Source organism: Anopheles bellator, chromosome X, assembly GCF_943735745.2.
Source record: "Anopheles bellator chromosome X, idAnoBellAS_SP24_06.2, whole genome shotgun sequence".
NCBI lineage: Eukaryota > Metazoa > Arthropoda > Insecta > Diptera > Culicidae > Anopheles > Anopheles bellator.
Genome location: NC_071287.1, coordinates 2524160 through 2547668, shown reverse-complemented (window position 1 = coordinate 2547668; position 23509 = coordinate 2524160). Strand labels below are relative to the sequence as shown.

The following is a 23509-nucleotide window of genomic DNA, read 5'->3' as shown; positions in this document are numbered from 1 at the left end:
GGACCAGGTGCCAGGACATCAAAAGTAAGTCATAAGGAACAGCCGGCGATTCCGGCAGTATGTTTATGACAGCGAACTTATTGCCGGACTTATCGAACTTAACGTCGTCAGATGAAATGAAATTGCTGCACAAAACGTTATCAAAAAGGCGCGAATACTTGAGGCAGGGTGTCGCAATTTTTTTCCCTAAAATGTTCCTTACACCAAGTAATAAAATACGTCAAGCAGATGCTGCTTGGTATCAAGTTTTTTCGATGCACAGCAAGCAGTCAGCATTGATCAAACCCCAACCTGGAACCTTCCTAGATCTTGGTTGCTGGAGTCAACTTAGTCATCGCTTTCTATAAACATTATTTTGTTCATATCAACCCCTTTTCAATTAAACACATCTTGGGCAAGGCAAGATTCCGGCATTCCTCACCGTAGTTCCTCGCGTTTTTTTGTAAATCTCCTCGGTCGGTGATAAAAGGAAAAAAATGGTAAAAATGTATCTGACACCGGTGAGTGTCGCTAGGACCCACGGCCTTACAACACGTGAACATTACGTGGTGAAGCGCTGAAAAGCTAACAGCTAACAACGTGCCAAAGTTCTATAGCGCGGTGTTAGTGTTTCGCCTGTTCTTCGCCTGTTAGTCCCCGATCAGAAAAGGAAATAAAGGAAGGATAATGGAACGAAGCACCGACACTATTTAAATATTTCCTCTTCTCACACAGAGCCAGAAGCCGGAAGGATGTGACTTTTTCCTTAAGAAGCGCAACAACCTGGCAGGATATTGCGCCAAAGACACTATTTTGTACGTCACATTGTGGTGTGACCTATCCCCGTCGCCGCCACCATCGTCTATCTCTTCCCCACTCTCCCTTTCTCTCTCTTTCTCTCGCTGGAACGTTGGCCACTTGGCAAACAGATCGCCAGCCGACACAACCGGCGTGTGAGAGAGCTGCGAGAAACACCATAAGTGATATTTCATCCCAATCTACATTACCCAACAACTGCAGGCACTATACTACCCCCTTCTTTGGGGTGTATATGGTTAGCTTTCGCAGGATGTTAGTGGCTACTTTATCATGGTGGAGACGTCAAAGACGGGCTCAAAAGATTAACAACATAACATAGTCCCTGTTTTGTTTGGTTATAGCGCAAAGTTAGCTTTACTTTTCTCTCCGAACAAAACATGTTTCAATTATAAGAGGTCTCTACACGCGCGCACACATTCAATTATAGAGCGCATTCGTCCAATTTTATATTATCGGCCTCGATCTGTTATGAGAAGAGATTAACGGAGAGAGATCTCTCGAAAGGAGATTCGAACCGCCGTCGAACCGAACTCGGGAAGAACCGCTGTCATAAAGGCCACCACCGGCGCACTGACTGTTAGCCACCAATGACCTACTAGAACCGCTACGCTGCCACGGCCAGTGAGTGACGGCGAGTAACCTATCCATCAACCACAGCACCAACCACGCAAAGTTTCCTCCCGAAGGTGGCTAAAGAGCTTGCTGACACCAAAGGATCTCTCGCTCTCTCCCTCGCTCTTTCGTGTGCTGGGTCTAGGTACCCAACCGTCCTGCCGACCACGTAGTTTTGGTGAAACGTCAAAAAAATCAAATCCTTGACTTCGCAAAGTGCACAGCGAGCAAGTTACGCCGCATGCATTCCTAAAAACCGGGACGACGACGACGGCGATATGCTGGATAGAGTCACCAAACTCTCCAAGCTGCTGCTGCTACGGCTCCCGCAGTCCGCCAGTTGTGATAACGAGCGAAAATCAAAAGCTTCGACAATCTCCACACGTTCCCCGGGTTTGCGCTTCCCCCGAAGGACAGAGGCTGCGCAAGGAAGCCCAGGCAAGGATAAAGTTCTCCGTTCGTACAGTGTTCCGTCCACGGCCCCAAGGCGGCTCCAAAAGTCTCTCTCACTCGCCCTGAGCACACCTGCTGAACACCCCCCGCCCCCGCCCCACATCCTCGTCCGGTGAAACACCGGAAGATCAGTGTCTTGGGGCTAGCGCACCCACCAAACTCGGTAGCCGGAAAGGAACAACTTTATACCACACACACACAGCCCCCAACCGGGTGACGGGTTCGGAGAGCAAAAATCGGACAACGACGGAGGGATTGCGGGGGGTAGATAAACGTCATCCACCAACGCGCCACCGTTCGTAGGTGGCGCCCTCTACACGCCAAGAAGCACGTCTTCGAAGCGAAAATAAACTGTCGCCCAATGTAAATTACAACCCAACCCCCTACCGGGTGTGGAGGCACCTCCCTCCCCAGCCCAGCCCCCCCGGGCCCATTCTTTGCTGCAGTTCCCCGGGCATAAACAATGGCCGGGCGCTGGTACGTGCCCGTACACTTTAATGCGGTGCATCATCATCGTCTCGCTTTCGCGCGGACCTGCATCCTGCATCAACATCCCGTCGACAGACCAAGAGGTAACCATTAGGATACAATAGCTCAAGCTCACGAGAGAAAGAGAGAGAGAGAGAGAGCGGCCCGGGAAGGAGCCACAAGCACCGTACCGAGAACTGAGCTGCAGCGAGTCGAAGTACGAAAACCGGAGTCCGGATTAACGGATGGCAAGCTTGGAAATGGGAAGGAATCGCTACCTCACCGGATAATGCAAAAACTGGACATCAAGATGGACGGCACCAGGACGCCGGTGCAGTCCAAGTCCAGGATGCAGTGGACGTCGAAAGGAAGTAATGATAGAAAACAAAAAAATCCACAAAATTGTCGTAAACGATCGAAAAGTAACGTCAGTTAGCTAACGTTTGTAAGGAATCAGATGATGCCACCAGACCCAAATCCTCCCCAAAGCGGTCACTCGTTGCAATGGGGTGCATTGGCTTCTCTTGCACGACGTGTGAGGATTTTCCGCCAGCCAATGAGTTTAAATAAAATTTCCGTTAATTTCGTACGGTTTGAGCTGAGAAGACTCATCACTTTCGAAATAAGTTTTTACTAGTTTCCCCATTCACTGCAAGCGCAGAGCGCCCCACTTCGTAAAGTTCCAGAATGAAGTTTGATGATTTAAAAGTCAAGTAATCGGTAGTTTAAACGGTAGACAGGATCTCCCGGAAGCCATCTGTCGCTTGATGGAAAGTGCTGCCGCAACCCCGTACGTCTGCTCCACAAAAGCGCACCTCCACGGTATGATATGTTTTGATAAGCGGCCGGTGGCCGAAACGAAACCCAGGGGAACTTGGACGGGGAGAGACTGTTACACGTGAGCACCAGAACGGCGAACAAGGAAAATATGTCACAATGCAAGAGAACCGGAACGCAAAAAAAAAAGCAGGCCGGGGTCAGGTTGATAGGTTGTTGATTTAGGACCAGGACCTCAAATGAGCCCCTGACACAGACTACCGAGAGGGAACAAACAATGACAAGGCTAAAACCAAAGGGCAGGATTGGAGTAAATTGCTTTGCGTCCTGGCGCGCCGGAAGCTGGCTGTTTGAAGCCCCGGGAAATTGAGCCCCGGATTTACTGTAAATTGGGAGTGACGCAGTAGTCCGCCTCCGTGGGGAGTTGATGATTTGGTTTTTTCAATATCGGTACCGTTATCTAATCGCCACCCGGTACTACCCGATCCCTGGGCCACTCGTGGAGTCGAGAAAGGAAATTATTCGTACAATCGGCAAAATGCGCAGATCCTGTTGGGTGCCATTGCATTGTTGGGATTTTAAATATTCGCACTTCTTGCACTACTTGGAACATCTGGTTGTGCCAAAAGCAAGCAACCAGGTGTCCGATCTCAAAAACAAATAAAATAAATCGAGCAATCGACAGATCAACTTCAGGTTTTTTCCCGGCCACGATTTCCGAAGTTCCAGCTGCGCAGTTCCGAACCCGACTCGACTGTCTGTCGGGTTCCAGGACTCCAAGACTCCACCCCAACACCCGGAAGTGGGCAAAATGTCCTGAGGCAAACCCAAACCATATCGCAGCACCTTGACACGGCATCCCCTTTATCCCGATCGCGCACGGAAGAGATGCAAAACTCAATAACCCCCGTGACCATCACCCAAAAATATTGGCTGCCGGGTGGTGAAGAAGGCGGGAGTGGAGTACATCGGGGGGCTATGGAGTTACAATTTGCTTCTTGAACCGCGCGTCGTCGAGTCGAGTTGCTGAGGCTAATCGATGAGCAGCAGCGTCTCTAAACGGTTCAATGGGAAAGCAATTTTATGTACCATCGTGACGTCAATTTCCGCCTCCACTCGGAAGGGCTGCCCTATGCCACCCGCCCACCCATCCCGTTTTTATGATCCTTATTAGCCACCCCGCCGCTCACTCGCCGCCCTCCTTTACTGTCCCTCCGCACTCTCTCGGTGAAGTTAATTTTCCCGCAAGCCAAGCCAACTCAAGAATTTGCGCCCTTGCGGTGGATAGGGATGAGAACGTGCGGGGAAAAGGGGGCAATTACCTGGGGGAAATATCGAGAAAACCCCGGCGGAAAAATCGACACCCTGCGCACGCCAAAAAGGGCGACCGAGGGTGGAAAAGCAAAGGTGGAAAAGGGCAAAAAAAAACCACCGTCACCATATGTGAGCTGGTTCTTAACCCTCATCCGTCCGTCGGCTAGACATCGGCGGACATTTTTATGTTACGTAAGATGGTTAAATATGAATTTTTTTATATTGTAAAAATTGCTTTTATATTGTATATTGAATAAAATTACTAAACACTTTACATTGACTTATATGTAAGTTGAGGTATACAAAAACAACCATTATTTTGCGTGAATTTCAAAACTTTTTTAAGATGTTCCCGGTGGTCCGATTTACATCTAATGTGCACCATTTTTTTATGCATAATTTGTTAACATTATAATGGTAGCTTCACAACGCCTGCCCTAGAGCAGCTAGAGAGCACGAAAAACTCTATCAATCTATCCTGATCAGAATTCAGTGTTTGCTTACACGGAAGTAATTCATAATAAATGATTCCTTTCAAGTCCAACCTTATTCCGAGTAGAACCTTCCTGGCCGTTAGTCCTGGTTAAGCCACCGATCAGGATCATTTTCACACAATACTGTCGTAGGGAACTTATTTCTCATCTCACCATCCGTTTAAGAAATGGGTCAATATCGGACCGAAGTGATATAGATGGCCAGCCACGCCACGCCACGATCAGTGGAACCGATCTGTGCCTATCCGGAACCGCCGGAAATGGCCACCAATTGCCATCGTCTCAGTACGCGTCTGAAAACTTTCGCAACCTTGGAGCGCGATTTTGACGAGCTTCCGGGGGATCTGGGCCCCCGGAAACAAGTCAAGGATCGGGGGACTTTCAACAAGGAAAACCGACACAAACCGCGTAGCGGTACCGAGCGGGACGGATGAGTGCTCGAATCGAGCCGCGAGCGAGGCCACAAAACCCGGTAGTCGGAAGGCGGACGTGGCGTGGCGACCCATAACACAAAATTGAAATTTGCATATCGACGGCACTAAATTCAATAACATATTTCTTTTCCGCTAAATTGGCTTTCAAGATGAGCGTGCCGCCCGCCACGTGTCTGTCCCCGCGCCACATATCCTGCGTCCTGGGCAAGCCGTCGTCGTCGTTTCCTTTTTAGATGCTATTCTTTTTTTTTCGAGTGTCGGCAACTCCTCAGCGGTCCCGATCGCGGTTTGCGACGAAAGCCCTCCCCCCGGCATCATCGTTCGCCCGCTTTCCCTCAATCTCCGACGTCGACCCTCCTGGGCGGGTCCTGGGGGCGTCCTGTGTCCCGAGATTTGAAATGGTTTTTCTCCCCTTTTTTCGTGAGCGTTCAGCTCAGCTTACCGGCGCCGGTGTAATCCTGGGGCCGCGGAAAAAGCATTTCTCATAGACACCCTTGGTCCCTAGCGCCCACCACCACCCCTCAAAACCGTACACCCCTGCCCATGGGGGTACGTGTGCCCGGTAACGGACGCGGACATGGGCGCTTATCTCCCTTAAGTGGAATTGGCCCGAGCGTGGGGTTTCCTTCAACATCCCAAACCATCGTCCTTCTCAATGCTAACCCACTAAGCCCCCTCGCTCTGCCACCCGCTTTCGTCACCGTGCACACCCCGTCACCACACACCACAACCAGCTAGTTGAAACAGATCGCGCGCGCAAAAAGCAATTTGTTTGCATATGGACGAGGCTGCCCTTTTTGTTTGCTGTTATTGCCACGACACTTCAGACACGCAGACGTACATCTCACGGCCCACCAGCATCAAAAACCCGACCATGGGGGGAGAGAAAACGTGCCCCCACAGCAAGACTTGCCACTGACTGCGATTGAGGTTGCTGTTGAGGTTGGCAGCCTACGCAACGCAACATTGTTGTAATCGATGCTTTATCTGTTTATTTATTTATTTTATTTGTTTTAGTTTTACTTATTTATTGGAACTTTGAATTAATTCCAGCGAGTTTAAAAAAGATGGCATTACTCACTAAATGTCACATAGTTTTATTTATGAAATAGATATGTGTTTAACAGATATCATTACGCATCTAACGCAGTATAGGTTTTTTGGTTGCAGTGTAAAGCACACCATTTTTAGGCATCTAAGTGTCGAGCTTTATTCCTGGTCAATTATTTTTGGTTGGAAGTACTTCTTGATTACGTCAATGTGAAGAAAAGTGCTACCGAACGTTCCCTTATTTCAAAGGATGTGCGATTGGTCTCCTCGATTGGGAAATGATCAGTTCAAAGGGTCGATGGCCCAGAAATGGGACGCTAGGGGTATGAAACTCCGTGACAGGCCAGACGACCAGACTGCTAAGTTCCATTATGGAACTGGTTCTCACTGAAGAACGTAATTAGCCTTTCAGACGCTAGCACTTTGAAACAATTGACAACGCTAACGCTCTTGACCGCCTTGAGTGTATGTTGCACCGCTCGAGGGAACGCGCATGTACGAAGCATTAAAAAGCACACACACATACGCACGTACGAATAGAATCCTTTTTGAAGAACCTATCATCTGTGTAAACAAATCACATTCCACGTGCGGGAGCCACGCTGCATCGGATCAATAGGCTCGAGGGCCCAAACACCACCCACCGCAACTCATGCCCGGCAACCCTCCCCCCACCATCGGAGAAGATGGGGGCTGCAGAAAGAAAACATCATACGCGCGAGCTCTAGTACACGCCGTAGGTCATTCGGGAGCAACACGTGCTACGACTGTTGTCCTTACGCACTCCAGTCCTCGGCCTGCTGACCACCCGTTGCGCCACCCTTTTCCCCCCAACTGCACTCGAGGCAAGCCAGTCCGCCCAATACCTTCCGCCGGTGCAGCCCGTGTTTAAATTTAAATTTAATGCAAACACAAAACGCGACCAAGTGGCGTCGTCTAATCGTGTCATGTCGGACGTGTCACGCTAGTGAGGACCGCGGCCAAGGCTGAAGGCCCGTGGAACTGGAACTCAAGAAAACGACCAACTAAGACCCATGCTGCAGTTTCGAACTACAGCGCGGTGAAGACCGGGAACAGACGTTAGTAAGGCCTCCGAGGCCGAGACTGATTCTATCGGGCTTCTTTTGTTTTATGTTTTTGTTGAACACGCATCACGGAGCACTTACGACATAATGCGACATCTGCGTATCCATCATCGGTCCTCAATCGTAACCCCTCCGGGGGTAGCAGCGAAACCGACGATGTAGCCTACGCGCCACCCAGTCGCCCAGTAGCCAGCTGGCACGTGGAGTGATCAGATGGATGCATAATGTGAAAGTTAAATTAAGTTTATGCAAAATAGCATACGAGCAGATGAAATTTAGACGATAACAGGGCAGAGGGCAGAAATGGTAGCCTCACCGCCTCTAGTTGCTTGAGGACGAACGGTTGCGGGGCTCTCGCAGGAGTCGAACGGTGAATGTCCCACCGAAGAGGATGGAGCCATGGGGAAGCACATACACACACAGACGCGCGGACAAATGTGTACATATAGGCTCCTGTCCAGCCATCCGTCATCCTCCTGGACACCCTTCGCTCTGGATTGCAAAACCCGAGGCCAAAACTTTACTTCCGGCGTCCGGCGCCGCAGGAGGAGGCGAGTGTTATGCGGCCTTACCTTTCCCATTGTTGGATACGAAATTAGATTTCGACAAGCTGATTCAAGCTCGCCGAAGCGAGGAAAGCTCCCTACCTGGAACTGCACGGAAGGTTTAGTGCGAGAGCGGAGAGATGATGGGACGAAGGAAAATGGGCCGATAATGGTCAATCTACAGTTAGCTACATTGCCGGTGCACCGGCCACCAGAAGTGTGGCCATCGTTTTCCGGCCATCAAGGCGGACACTCGGCAGCCTCGGCCCGCCAAAGGATGATGAATGGCCTGGCCAGGATAACAACGATGGTGACGTGCCAAAACGGGCGAGAGCGGGATGGGTGGTGATCATACTTTTTTGGGAAACCTTCGTCACTGTTAACGGCTTGCGGTAGGCCCAACGAACGAACGCCCAACGGCGTAACGAAAAAACGGAATCAATTCGGAAATGTGCACAGTGGGCACTTACGCTGCCCAAAAAGAGTATTTCGGTTTTTTTTGCACCAACCGACACATCTAAGCTTCTGAAAATAGCTTTCTATTTCTCAGGCCAATAGGTACTGTTAAGGTTTAACAAGAATATTCATCATTTTGCGATATACTTTGGCTTTAAAATTAACGTTTGACAATAACTTACATTTAGAATCATGAACTACATGTTTCAAAGTGCCCCAAAAACGTTCCGATCATTCTAATCGGTAATGCCTGAACTAGGAAGGTCCCGCGAGCTGCCCCAGACCACACTTTGCGAGTGCTGCAAGGACATTGTAGAGCAGTATTTTGCATATAACGATTTGGTACATTGCAGCTTGAGTCAATAAAGCGCATTTCCATGTTGATGTCCTAAAAAATAAAGTACATTCGTCGATTAGATTCATGCATTGAGGGGAAGACACAACCACCCTTTGGTTCTGTTGAACAAGTCGAGACTGTACTTATGAATTCTGTTTGCTCAAATCAAACGACAGAATAAGCTTGCAATTCAAGTGAACTAAGTTAACTTTCTCGGATTCTCGATTAGAATAACTATGATAAAATTTAAAACTGTACAGTTGTGTATTCGTTTAAGACTTGCAGCTAGCTTAGGAATTAATCGATGAATCAATTAATTAAATTATTGAACATCAATTAATTGCCAATAGGACTTTGCATGATTATACAAAAATCTGGTTACTTCGTACATCGTATCAAAATTAGATACTAAATACAACACATTAAACAATTAAGTACAAAATTAGATAAAACCATAATACCAATAACTGGAATAAAAGAAATCATGTAAGCTTTATAGTCGGTATTATTTTGTGTTAAATACTGCAATCGCATTCGTTTCTCGCAACGAATCTAGAAAAATCAATTGTTTGCCTCCTAATTATAGCGGGAGCTATAGTACAGTAAAAATCGATAACGAGATATTCTCTAATGGTTTTTACCTATCGCTCGTTGTTCGGCATACTTTTTTCCATAAGTATTTAGAACAGCTTTTCAGAATCACCATCGTTTTATATTTCTACGGAGAATCACACCGGTGTCGTGTCGTGTTGGTTGTCGTAACTCGCACGAATAACTTCGGCTAATGAAGACGACCTTCGGGGTGTCCTAAAATCCATCAATAAGTCTAGGTCAGATCAGTTTGGAGTTTTTGGTAAGGTAGGGAAATGAATAGTGTAGTAGCAGCGATCGCAACGAAGACTAGTGGAGACATTCGCAATGCTGTTTCGGGTGACGACGGTCAAAGCGAAGATTCAAAAAGTTTTCCCACGCTCGCAGTGCAGTGTTGGGTAGCAGCGAGAAAGACGTCGACGAACAGTGTTGTTAGATTTGTAGCAATAATCAGCATATCCTTCAAGCTCAATCAGAATGGGTCGTGGATTCATATAATAAATATAAGAGAAAACTAATGTACTTGTTCTGCTGTGTTCTTTTCGAACACCACCTGTACCAGCGTACCGAAATAGAAAACCGCAGAATCATGGCTCTGTTATTGTTTGCTTGCTTGTTTATTCTTACCATCTTTTTCTTCTTGGATGACATTCATTCCATTTTTCTTTGATCCGCTGCATATTGGAAAGCCTACTGTTCTGCTTTGCATTTGTTTATTTGCAGTCACTGCTCTGTTCTGCTCCGGAACGTGTTGAGGCATGCGGTGTGCCTCCAAAAAAATAGCAATATAATGTAATAATGTAGTAACTTAAGTGAGCATTTCACACTCTTGGAATGAGGTGGCGTACTAATTTTTGTATGTGGGCGAGTCGTTGTTTAACCAAATTAGCTGGGCGAAATCAAGCCACGGGTAAACTGCTCCTTTGTTACGCCAATCTAAACTAAAGAGGCCTTTAATCTTAAGCAATCGCTACGCACCAGTACGTAGTTTGATTCAAAGGGCGGAGGTACAGCGCAAAAAGCATTCATTAAAGTGCACACGATGAGATCATAAGTATTCGCGAATTGATCACTGTCTTCTGTTTTCGTAACTTCATTTCTATGCTGCACGTCTAACGAGAACTCCGTTACGCACGGCGTAGAGCGGTAGTTTTGTTTTGGGGGCGGTATAAGCAAAGCCCGAACCGTAGGCTGGATAGGGGTACTGTCAGGTTTGCTTGCTTTCTCTCCGGCGTAACGTTTTTCACGCAGAAGAATTCGCTTCGATTTGGATGTTTGGGTATTTGGTTTCATTGTGTTTGCGTGGTGGTCTCGCTTTTCACACATTGCACGGCGAGAAACCCTACTCCGATGGTGTAAGATCGCGTTCCTTCTCGTTCTCGGTCAGTATCTGATGCAGCAGGTCCCAGATTGGTTCAAACACTTTCTTACATCCAACATTGGTCAAGTTAAGGTAGTCGAACATATCGTGATGACTGATCGTGCCATCGGTTTGTATCAGGCCACCGTCTACGCTCACGATTTGCACCTTGCACAGACCAACGCACCGTTCCCGTAACATCCGGTTCACCTGTTCGTTCTTGTCACGCAGCCGGTTCGGCTGTTGGCCGCGCGGCAGCAGCGTCTGCAAAGAAACCAAGCGAGATTAGTCGGGTTCGGGTTAGACGGCAACTATGCTGGTACGTACCGGAAGCACAATGTAAGCGTCGGGCAGTTTCTGACGTATGGTGCGCACCAGTTCGAGTATACCATCAGTTACCGCGTCGGCCGTGTCCTCGATATTGTTGGTGCCGGCATGCAACACTACTGCCTTCGGCTGCACATTATCCAGTTCACCGTTTTGCAGCCTCCATAGAATGTTCTGAGTTCGGTCGGTGCAAATGCTGAAGTTAAGGCAGTGCATCGGCACAAAGTGTTGATTCCAGTAGTCGGTGAACTGTAGCGACTCAAGCACACAGTCACCGATGAACATCACGTCTGGGTCCTTCTCTTTGCACTCGGCAACGAAGCGTTTGTGCTGCGTGTGAGAGGGTTAGGGTTGTTGTTGGTGAGCTCGTGCCGGGAGATGATTGGTTGGTAGGTTGCTGGTCGAGACGCTACGGCCGACTGGATTGCTGCGCACGGAAGTTGATGGCAGCGCAAGCAGGTTGGGGGTTTGGGTTGCTACTTACAATGCTCAGCCATCGGTCGTCTCCGTCCAAATCTTTGCAAATTTCGGGCACCGTCGTCGAGGTCATCGCTTTACGCCACAGATTAATAGCTGCTACTCTTCCCTCGCGTTCCCAACAAACACGGAGCCGGCCACGGGACCTATGATTTGGCTTCTTTTCTGACACGCCAAACACAACAAATCGTTCAATGACCCGAGCAAAAACTGCTAGAAGACCAAAGCCGAACTACGGGGAACTCGTTTCCGTATATTGACGACGCCGCTGGTGGAAAACAGTTCACAACACAAGAAAATAAACAATATTTCAAGTTGATCGGCTGAAAACGGCGCAGCTACAATAAAACGCAATGGAATTGAAGAGAAACAATCGGTACGCTCGTGTACGTTGACGATGGGATTGGACGTAGGCGACTTTCGCTGGCAGCGTGGTAGCTTGGTTTTGATTCTCGTTTCCTTTTCTCCTTACGCAACGTAGCACAGGTTTCGCTTCTAGTTATCTCTGTCCTGCACTCAGAATGCTCCGGTGAACCGAAGCCAGCCTGGTCACTGTACAATCTCACCCAGCAAAACACACTCGTCTTTATCCGGATGTCAAACCAACTGACAGCAAAACTGACTTTGACAAACTGACAGCAAAACTGACGTCAAACCAACTGACAGCAAACCGACAGAAAGTTCGTACCAAAAGCCAAACGTCAAACGGATCAAAACATACAAAAATCGAAAAGCCAGAATCAAAACAAAACTGTGGTGTATGTTTTAAGGTGTATTCTGCAATGTTGGTAAAAATATGCAAAAACTTGTTTAGATTCGGATGGAAATTGAAACCGTTTCAATTTCAAAGCGTAAAGAACTTCGCGGTAGCGCTGTGATATGAGCTAATATAACGTAATATTACAAAATATGTTTAATGCATTTGCGTTATCGCAACAACACGCATAGCATAATATTTTTATATGATGTAGTGTATTAGTGAGGATTCTTCGTACGAACATTGATATGGTTACGGGAAAGTTTCATCAGAGACTTCGTTATATTCGCATAACGATTGGATGTCGACAAAATATGTAGGCATCGTATTCGCATATCTTTTTATACGTCTACTTCGACCGCTTTGATACATCCCCCTCAAAAACAACACAGTGTTCTTAAATATTAGACCACGAGCGTAACGAGGCAAGTAAAAGATTCAAGTAGATTGTCATTATGTTAGCTGGACCATGCCACGTTAGTGAACCATTTCACGGTCGACATTTATGCCCATACATGGCCTGCACGCATGCGCAGAAATTAAATTTAAAATATTGCTTGCAACTATCTCCCAACTTCCGACGATCAAAATGCAGTTTACTCGGAATCTGATCTGTAATAGTTTTTTGTTTTTTGTTTTGCATTTTCCAATTGTATATTCATTAGGGCATATTTGCACCATAAACATAACATTTAAGATTCAACTCTCCTGCTAGTATGCTCTTACTTGTGCTCGTGCAGGCACCACGAAAACAACATAATTTAGCTGTAAAAAAACTAATTAGTTAAATCAATGTCTAGTATTGTTTAAATACTACTGTAGATTGGTTCAAACACTTTCCTGCATCCAACATTGGTCAATCGAATTCGAATTCGGTAATCGTGCCATGGGATTATATCAGGCCACCTTCTACGCTCACATCTGGGATTCACCTTTTCGTTTTTTTCCAATTTTAGATTATCCAGTTCACCGTTTTGCAGCCTCCATAGAATGTTCCGAGTTAAAGTCCTAAAGTTGGGGCTCAAATTGCTGATTGATAACTATTGCACATTCTCACTATATTCATTGATCGCGAAGAAGGTGAGAGATTGAGCACATTCCTCCTTCGTCCGTGGCTCAGATGAAAATTGAGCGTTCCGTGTACTTCTGCTGGTCCGTTCGAATTTTTATGGGGTTAAGTCTATTGGAATTATTGAATTATGATGACTTTTACACTGTGCAGACGTGTTTCTCTTCTAGTTCTAACAAAAACATTCTACCAATTGAATGATGACGTATCAACTCCCGGCACTGAACTGAAGTGTGGGTTTTGCGCATGCGCTCTCTAAACAAGGGCACAAAAGAATGATTCTTTAATGCGTTTGCGCTCGCTTTCTCAATTTAGAGATGCAAAATCTCAACGTTTACAAAGCAACTTTTCTCAACGGGTTTAAGAAACAACTGCATAATTTGTTTTCGGCCCTTTGGCGCTTAGGGCTCCATTACCTTAGGTAGGATCTTCGTAGCCTGCGCCGTACCCGGTGTTGAAGTTACGCATGCGCCCGATGTTACGCATGCGCGCAATGTGGGCGTCGGGTAATGCTTTTCTCCCACTCACTCACCAACTGTAACTGTATTTACACCGTGTAAAGGTTACATCTGGTAGAAATGCACTGCTCAGGCTGCTGCTACTAAACGGCCCGGTTCACAGGGCCAGTTCATCAATCGCTAAGACAACCGGTTCGGTCCTACCATATATGCCCCGGCTGGCCCAGTGCAAAACAAGGAATCGATGAGACACATGAGCAGAGTTCTCCCTACAGAATGTGTGTGTCCATTGATTCCTTTACCAATTACCCCCACACCCATGCCCCCTGCAGGAGGTATGTTTCTCTGATCGCGGAGAAGGTCAGGGATTGAACACAGTCCTTCTTTCTTCCTCCGTGGGTCCGTTGGATGAAAATTTTGCTCGCCGCGGAATATGGGATATGTCCAACGAGACGCTGGCGTCCCGGTGTCCCATTCGTTCCCGATCGACCCGTCCGCCAAGGCCACGCCGCGGGGCCTTTACCCCCCTAATATTCTCCGCGGGACTCGCAGTGCGTCTGCCAAAATGTGTATGCGTATGTGCCTACATTATTGGATGGACACAAATGATGGAAACACAAGTTCATAGTTCATATTACTACCGGCACTTGCTACCAACGTCGGTTGCGCATGTGTACTAGGCTGTTCAATATGTTTGTATGGTCGGTAACAAAGAGCGCTGCTATGAGCCTGATTTTGTTTGTTATATTGGTACACTCTTCAAATGATCGTATGTGAAGTTTCATTGGAATCGGTCACTTAATTATTTTTTTACAAGCCATTTAGTATTGACGTGTCACAGGATCTTTCCACAGCTGCTATGACGTCATCATTTGATGAAAAACGCTTTCCACGCACGATTTTTTTTTGGTTTGAAAACAGATGGAAGTCGCTAGGGGGTAAATCTGTTGAATGCGGTGGATATCTAAATAATTCGAAGTTTAATTCATGGGTTTTGGCCATTTTCAAAATGTTCTTGTGACAGGGTACATTGCCCTAATGAAAGAGGATGTTTTTCTTCTTTAAACCGGGTCTTTTTTCCCGGGTCAAATTTTCACCTTCAGTAGGTCTAGAATGTTATAACAATAATCAAAATTTATTGTTTTATCAGTTTGCAAGTAATCCGCTAACAAAATTTCATTCGCATTCCACAAAACTGATGCTAACATTTTTTTAGGCAATTTCTAGACGAACTCGTTTCAGAACCGAAGAAAAAGGTTCACACAACTCCTTAGCCTCTTGTTTTGATTCAGGATCATAGTAATAGACCCAAGTCTTATCCACAGTAAAGATTAGATCTACTTTAACCTATCGAAAACGCTTTAAATGTTGCCAAGAAATATGCATTCGAATGCGTTTTTAGCGAATGCGGCACCCATTTTGCAAACAGCTTTTAGGAACCCAAAAGTTCAGTCAAAATATTGTTTATACTACTCAATGAAATGGCTAGGCCTTATACTAAATCTCTGTAAGTGATTCGACGATTTTCCAATACGATATCCTGTAGTTTTTCTACGATTTCAGGTGTTGTGTCTGTTTTTTGACGATTTTGCCATGGATCGCCTTGAAGGCTACTACAACCACGTTTAAACTCAGAAACCCCCCTTTTAACCGCCAAATTAAAGGTGAAGATTTCTTATACACTTTCAACATTCGTTCAAAAATCTCCTTTGTTTTTAAACCTTTAAAAAAATTATGCACAAGACATGATTTTTTCCGTTGTAAAAAATACTGTGACACGTCGATACTAAATAAATTGTAAAAAAAAAAATTAAATGACCGATTGAAATGAAACTTCACATACGATTATTTGAAGAGTGTATCAATATAGCAAAAAAAAATCAGGCTCGTAGCAGCGCTCTCTGGTACCGACCATACGAACTTATTGAACAGCCTAGTATAACGACGGTCGAAGGGCCACCATCTGGGTTCAGTGCGCAAAGTGATGCAGACGATCGAACGACAGTTGCATGTGGTACGCTCTCTGCCTCGCAAACGCCAGCGTGAAAAATCTTATCGCGGGTTTAAAAAACGGTGCACGATTTGCTGTGGTTTGTTGAAAGAAGCGTAGTACTCGGCAATTTGTTCGTGGTATTCAAAGGTCTTCATGCGCTATCCGCTTCCGTAGGCGGCTCTAGACCGGACGGATGCGACTGCTGTGGTTCCGCTCCTCGGTAATCAATTGATGACCAATTCATCATATTCTTCTTTATATTGGCATTGAGTGATGCATTCCGCAAGCTTCGTGAGCCTTCGAACATCGGTGATCGACTTAGCAACTCTTAGCCCAAAGGAAGCGAAGGTGAACTCTTCTCTTCTCGGACAAATGATGGAAACACAAGTGCATATTACTACCGGCACTTAACCAACGTCAGACGCGCATGTGTTTAACGACGGTCGAAGGACCACCATCTGGGTTCAGTGCGCAAAATGATGCAAACGCTCGAACGACACTTGCATATGGTACGTTTTCTGGTTCGCAAACGCCAGCGTGAAAAATCTCATCACGTGTTTAAAAAAGGGTGCACAATTTTTTGTGATTTGTTTAAAGAAACGTATTGCTTGGCAATTTGTTCGCGGTATTCAAAGCACTTTGTGCGCTGTGGTTAATGGCAAATCCATCGCATTGTACTATTTATTGGCAGTGAGTGATAGTGTTACGGAAGCCCTCGAGCATCGGTGATCAACTAAGCAACTCTACAGCAGTTTGGGATAAAGGAAGCGAAGGTGAACTATTTTCTTCTCAAAAACTCTATAATAATATGGTCTGATTCGGTGTGAAAAAGTCAGTAGTTTTTTGTTAATCAAAATAATGGAAACTACAGAATAGTGATATAGAGTGTAATAAAAATACTTTCAGAGTACAGAACGATGCCACGGACACACCCTAGAAACGATATTAGTTTTAAAACTTTATTATAGATAGAAATTTGACAAATAATTGAACATTTGCGATGCATAACGTCTAATTTAGATGCATAAACCTAACGAGTAACATACGAGAGTGGTACTTTCAGGATCGAAATTATTTTTCCGGATGACCTTGAGAATGTGGCACACCGTAGCACTTACATTATGTGTCTTGCAAACGATCGATAGATTGTCATTCAGTCAACTGAAGTCGCTACATTTTACGGTTGACAACGGGGAAAACTGCACGGGTGCCTTTCTATGGGCCGGTTGAACTCTAAAATATCATTTCTCAACTAGTTCAAGGTTCCGATACGAGAAATGCTTTGGTAATGGACCGGCGATAATTGAGTGCACATTCCCATCGAAATCCTGATCGAAAACTTTTTACTTCAGTTTGATTTTCCAAATTTAGTTGCTCACGGGGGGTACGTTTGCACAATAAACACAACATTTCGTATCGTGAAATTGGGTTCGTGAAGGCAAAGAATAAGAGATTAAACAAAAAAACAACCAAATTGGTCTTTAAAAGGCCTGTCTTTGAACTTAGGGCTTTGGGCTTATTCGTAAACCAACGCCTGGCATTGATTAAGAGAATGTACTACTACTACATTCCCACATAAACCTAGCGTTGTATCGCTCCCTCCGTTTACACGGTCGAACTCCGGTTGTTGCCATCGTCTCCAAAAACTTTCCGTGCATCGGCCGATTTTTATGCTTTAGATCATCGTCACAATGCAATTATCATGCGGGCGCCAAATGGTGCAGTCCTAGAACTTGGTGCTTGGAGAACGAGCGTGTGTGTATGTGTGTAAGAGAGAAAGATTGACGACTCCGGGTCCTCCAGCTCCAGCCGTTCAACCGAGAATCTTTTTGATGTAGTTGGCATGGTTGATGTGTTGCTCTTGTTTGGTGAGGGAGCGATGTCGGTTCGGTTTGTAGGGTTGATAGTTGTCAACGTTGGAAAACATGTTGTTCAGCTCGGAAGGCTGCCCCGTTCCAAGCGGTTCGCCACCGTCGGCCCCCTGTTCATGCTCCTCCCCCGCGAGCAGCTCACCATCCACCGGATGGTGTCCTTCAATCTTTACTGGGCCGTCCACATGGTCGTCATGGTGCAACTCCGTCGATGGAGCACTCGATGGAAGCCACGAGTTGTTTGCTGTTTGAATCGGTGAAATGGTGGTACCGAAAGATCGCAGGTCTTCGACTAGCGAACTACGGGACGGTGTCGTCGATGACACCGAAAGCTCAACCGTGTCTCCGGTAACCGAAACGATTTCGGATAGGTTCGAATCGCGGGTGGAAGTCGGCGCAACTTCGGCGGTTACGTTTCCTGTACCGACATTAGGTACTCCGGTGGTCGAGCTGACCGATGTGTCGTCCAGCGTAACGGCGACCAAGGACTGGTGCGTATCCGTCACTCCATGGACGGACGGCACCGTGCTGGGCAGAGTCAGAGTGACGGCGCCGGCATCGTGCGGATCGTTCTTCACGGCGATCGTTGCAGGCGTCGGAACGTCCAGTGTCACAACGGCGCCCTTACTTTCCGCTCCTGAATCATCCTTTTGCACAGTCGCTGACGACGACGAAATCGACGTAATGTCGTCACTCGTGTTCGGCAGCGAAGTGATGCAATCAGTTTCGGGCATCTCCGACGACGCAACGGTGACAGGCGTGGAAGTAATGGCCGGATCGGCGAGCGGCCGAGCGAAAATTAGTCGAGCTTTCACCAGAAGCATCGGCGGAATGAAGTGATCGCTGGTGTACAGTTCCTTCCTGGATGTGGTTGGTAAAACGTGATTGATCGCGGTCGTGTGTGTTACTGACGTGTCGGTAGGCCACGTGGTCCAGGATGAAGATTGCGTTGCTACGGCCAGGTCATCGGACGCGGCCGAGAACTCATCCGGTGCGGTAGTTTCTCGGCCGGCAGCCGTGGCACGTCGGATGCGCGAATCGGCGGTAGTCGGTGCAGATGGGTCGCCCTCGGTCGGAACGCTCGTGACGGCCGCTACTCTGGTGGTGACCATTACCGCCGGTTCTACCATCGGATAGTCACCATCGGGCGTTAGCTTCACCGCTTCCTGGATGATGTCGATCGGTTGCGTTTCCGTCTCGTCCGTCAACGGTTGATCCCCCAGCATCCGTTCATCGTCGTCTTCGGCCTCCAGCTCCATCCCAAAAGCCTCCTTGACGTCGTCATGTTTACCACGCTGCCCGGTCACCTTGGTTTCGTAGCGATTCTTTTTCGAGTGCTTTTTCATGTACCCCTGTTTCTTACCGGCCACGGCCGGGTCCTGTTCCATGCTAGGCAGGCTGGGTGATTCGTCACCAGGCACCGCCATCTGCTCGTTCTGCATCATGCCCTGCAGGTTGAACTGTTTGATCACGTTCTTGACCGTGTCTTCGATCTGGTTCGGGTTGATTTCGATATTGTTGCCTTCGCCAGTGCTGCTGCTTTCCTCGTCGTCGTTACCCGACACCACCGTCAGGATGTCGTGCTCCAATATCGGTTGCTGCGGTTGTTGGTGCTGCATGGCACGATCGCCACCGGCAGCAGTAATCGTAATTGGCTCTTTCACATCGCCCCCACCTGGAGCCTCCTTGGAGGACAGGACCGGGGGCAACTGGAGCCGGTTGCTGTTGTCGGTGGCAAGCACCGACACCAGGTTCTCCGTTTCGCTGCATTGCAGCTGCTCGACCATGCTGTCTCGGTCCTGCTTGCCCTGGCACGAAATATGCTTCGTGCCAGACTCGCCACAATCGCGCGCCAGCTGTACCGTTCCGCTGTCCGACATGTACTGCACCGTTAGCGATGGGATGGACGTCAGGGTGCAATCGACCGCCCATGCCGGTACTACCGATGATCCGACCGACAACGAGAGACAGAAGAAGAAATTAGTATATGGATATCCACGGACCAATGGCCGACGGCCACTTCTTCAGCCTTCTAACCTGGTAGTTCGCAAAGAAACGCGGCAGTTTCAGGACCCCCACAGCGGAGGGCATGCCAACGGAAGTCACGCACCGGATCGAGTACAGCGCAGAGCGGTTGCTCAATGGCCGGGATCGCTTCCGCCCAGTAACCGTTGTTGGACGCATCGAGCGTTCTCGAACTGCTGAAGATGGAAAAAAGGCGATTATATACTTCTAGCTCACTGGGATTCGCTGCGGTAACATTATGTTAAGTAACCGTTGGACAAACATGCTAATAACTGTATAAAGGCAATAAACATGCATTAACATATCACTCTTTTTTTTTTAATCATATTTTAGGGAAGGGGCGATTTGCAGAACGTCTCCCGGTACCGATCACCGACTCGAAAACCATCGGCTTTGGAGAAGAAGACGTGAAGGTAGGAACAAGGGTGCCCTGCTGGGAACGGGATAGGCAGGACATCCACTTACATCCACGTGAAGCGCGCTGAATTCTCCGGCCGCATCAATCCAATCCACACCGCACCGGTGACGTCGAGTTCTTTCAAAAATGCGCGCGTTGAATCGAACTGCACTCCATTGTTGACTACAAAAGAGGTGAACGTGAAAATGAGACAAAATCGTGAATGGCGATCCATTCGCACGATCATTTAAAGCGTAGTCTACTGCAATCGGGACTTAGATAGATATTCGGATGTTCTGAATGTACTAGGGTGTGTACTCAGTTTTGACGTACTAAGTTTAATTTCAATCGGTCACTTCATTTTGTTTTTACAAGTCATTTAGTATCGGCATGTCACAGTATTTCTTACAATGAGAAAAATCAAGTATCGTGCAGTGACTTTATTTTTATTTTCGGGAGGTTCAAAAGCAAAGGAGATTTATGAATGAATGATGAATGTGTATAAAGACTCTTCGCTTTTAATTTGGGAGTGGAAACGGGGGTTTCTAAGTTTAAACGTGGTTGTAGTAGCCTTCAAGACGATTTTCTATAGGATAAAGTAGATTTTGTCCATCGAATCATCACTGTGGATGAGACTTGGGTTTATCACTATGATCTTGAATCAAAACAAGAGGAAGGAATGGTCTGAACCGTTTTCTTCGGTTCCGAAACGACTTCGTCTACATATTGCCTAAAAAGATGTTGCGGACTGCGAATGGAATTTTGTTACCGGATTACTTGCAAACTGATAAAACAATAAATTTCGATTATTCTTGTAACCTTTAAGACCTACTAAAAGTGAAAATTTGTGAAAAAAGACCCGGTTTGAAGAAGAAAAACATTCTCTCTCATCAGGGCAATTCACCCTGTCACAAGAGCATTTTGAAAATGACAAAAATCCTTGAATTAGAGTTCGAATTGTTAGAATATCCACCGTATTCATCAGATTTGGCCCCTGACGACATCCATCTGTTTTCAAACTAAAGAAAACCATGCGTGAAAAGCGTTTTCCATCAAACGATGACGCCATAACAGCTGTAAAATGGTCCTGTGGCACGTCGATACTAAATAACTTATAAAAAAGGGACCGATTTAAATGAAACTTCTCATACGTTCATTTGATGAGTGTACTTATATAACAAACAAAAATTAGGCTCGTAGCTGCGCCCTTTGGTATCGAACGTCAAAACTTAGTATACACCCTAGCATTTCAATCAGACCAAAGCATTTTCCGATTACGTTACAGGATAGACTTTAAATCACTTCGGGCCCTGGCTTACCTGTTACGAGATTTGCGTGATGAAATTGGCAGACGGCGTCGGCCTCGAACCAAGAGATTTTATCCCGGAAGTAGCGGTAGAAAACCGAGAATCCCTCCTGAGGCAAGGTCCATGTGTTGCTGATGTTTACCTACGGGCGGGGAAACGTACGATTGATGTGAAACGTTAGTACAAAGCGAAAACTATACAGTCAGAGAACAGACAATATTCGATGGCACGGAATGCGTTTCATGGGATTTATGAACCTATTTTTCTCCGAAACATCCTTTGTGAAAAGCGCGATTGATTGAAAGGACGGTTGCTGGGTAGGGAGAGTGCCACACTATAATGTTGACCAACATACGGCCTGCCACAGGTGAATTGTTGCTGTTGGTCTGCTTTTGTTCATTTTCTTTCGACAGACAGAGAGAAATTTAAATTTAAAGGGACATTAATCTGCTAGACTGTGTGTCTGCTTGCACAGCAGGTTGTGAGGCCCAACATGCATTGGGTCTGCCGACCGCAAAAGCTGGTTTGCCGCGCGCCGCCGTTGCGCGCTTAATAGGCCATAAAACATTTCAAATTGAAACTATATTTATCGAGTGCCAACCGGTGGATGGGATAAATAAACACGCCTCATTCAATGCGCCATTCTCCCCCACTTTCAATCTGTTGTATGTATGCCTGTGTGTAACCACCATTGCAAGGACACATAAATACACAGAGAGAGAGTGGCAGAGCATTGGTGCCACACTGTGCGAATTTCCGCCGGTCGCCAGTAGTATCGGTGGAATGGTGATGACATCGCACCCCGCAAACGAGTAGATCCTGTTTATGCATAAACACACACACAGACACACACGTCTCTGGAAGTGATTCAATTTGGATATTATGCTTTGCAGCTCCCAATCATTTATTTATGAATATGTAAATAGGTGGGCTGCAGGCGAGTGGCCACACCAAGCGTCTCCATCGGGTTTTCATTAGCTCCGCGTGACCTCGACAGTTGTGTTGACCCAAGACCCGTCGGGTTGCCGGTTTCAATCGGGTTTCGATTCGCTGCCTTAGGGTCTTTAGGGCAACAGCTCGGTTTCTCTATTATCCCTCCACATACACACGGGGGCCACAAATCTATCTGAGCAGCTTTCTCTCGGACGCGGCTAAGAGAATTTCGACATCAGTTTTCGACATCCGGATCCGTCCGACACATCCTGCCGTGACCTTTCTGGCGATTTTTGTTACAGGGCGATTGAGGAAGCCCGATCTGAGTTTATCAACAAAATCGACGAAATCAAATAATGGGTTGAGGAAAAAGTAATCCATTTTTCTTTCGGTAGATGACTTTAGTGATCTATATCTCGTGAAGTATCGTTCGTACAGTTTCACATTTGTGCTCGTGGAGTGGACATTTCACACATAAAAATAAGCTTTCCCTTGGTTTTGTATGTTCCATTCGTTTGTGAGTTAACTATGCAACTCAGAGGTGTAAACTATGGAAGTCAACTAAGAGAAAATTCAGCACATTTTTCAGTTTTTAATTACTTTCGGACAATTAATTGAAGATAACGATAATGATAATTGAAGCTAGGCCAAGCTAGGCCAATGAAATTGTGCATTGTGTTTATGGTTGGATGGATCGAATTTCCATCTGCAAAGTGTTGGCCAAACAGAACGAAATCGACCCATTTCTTAAACGGATGGGTACTGGGGATGAGAACTAATTTCCATGCGACAGTTCGTGATCTCAACGTGGTGAAGCAGCTTAATCGGTGCCGATACCAGAACTAACGGCAAAATTAAGATTAAGAAAGGATTGTGAAAAAGATTGCTTCAGTTTTTCGTTAATAACGACCAAGACTTCTATGAGAGAGGCTTTTAAAAGGCAACAAATAATTTCCAACAAAACGGTGCATAACACATCCTTCAATAAGTCCCGGGACTAACTATGAAAACAACGTTTTGTAGGCAAAATTCTTTATTATGCTTCAACATAATCTCCTTCAAGTGTAATACAATCATTCCAGCATTCTCTAACCTTTCAATGCCGTATTTGTAGAACGATT

At 46.5% G+C, this 23509-nt stretch overlaps 2 protein-coding genes across 2 annotated transcripts in view; both read right to left on the bottom strand.

Moving 5' to 3' along the window:
- Positions 1-10027: 10027 nt before the first annotated feature.
- LOC131213533 (platelet-activating factor acetylhydrolase IB subunit beta homolog) lies at positions 10028-12116 on the bottom strand. Its single transcript, XM_058207590.1, has 3 exons — positions 11586-12116; positions 11102-11431; positions 10028-11038 (listed from the first exon to the last, which is right to left on the bottom strand). Exons 1-3 carry the CDS (start codon positions 11649-11651, stop codon positions 10757-10759), a joined length of 678 nt encoding a protein of 225 aa, XP_058063573.1. The 5' UTR covers positions 11652-12116; the 3' UTR covers positions 10028-10756.
- Positions 12117-16835: 4719 nt separating this feature from the next.
- The window catches only part of LOC131213512 (uncharacterized), a 37518-nt gene continuing 30844 nt past the window's right edge, over positions 16836-23509 (bottom strand). The window contains exons 2-5 of the mRNA XM_058207564.1: positions 21468-21597; positions 20217-20331; positions 19764-19927; positions 16836-19665 (exon numbers count right to left, since the gene is read on the bottom strand). Coding sequence (XP_058063547.1) covers positions 17669-19665; positions 19764-19927; positions 20217-20331; positions 21468-21597 — 2406 coding nt within the window. The 3' untranslated portion in view covers positions 16836-17668. The remainder of the gene's footprint in view (positions 19666-19763; positions 19928-20216; positions 20332-21467; positions 21598-23509) is intronic.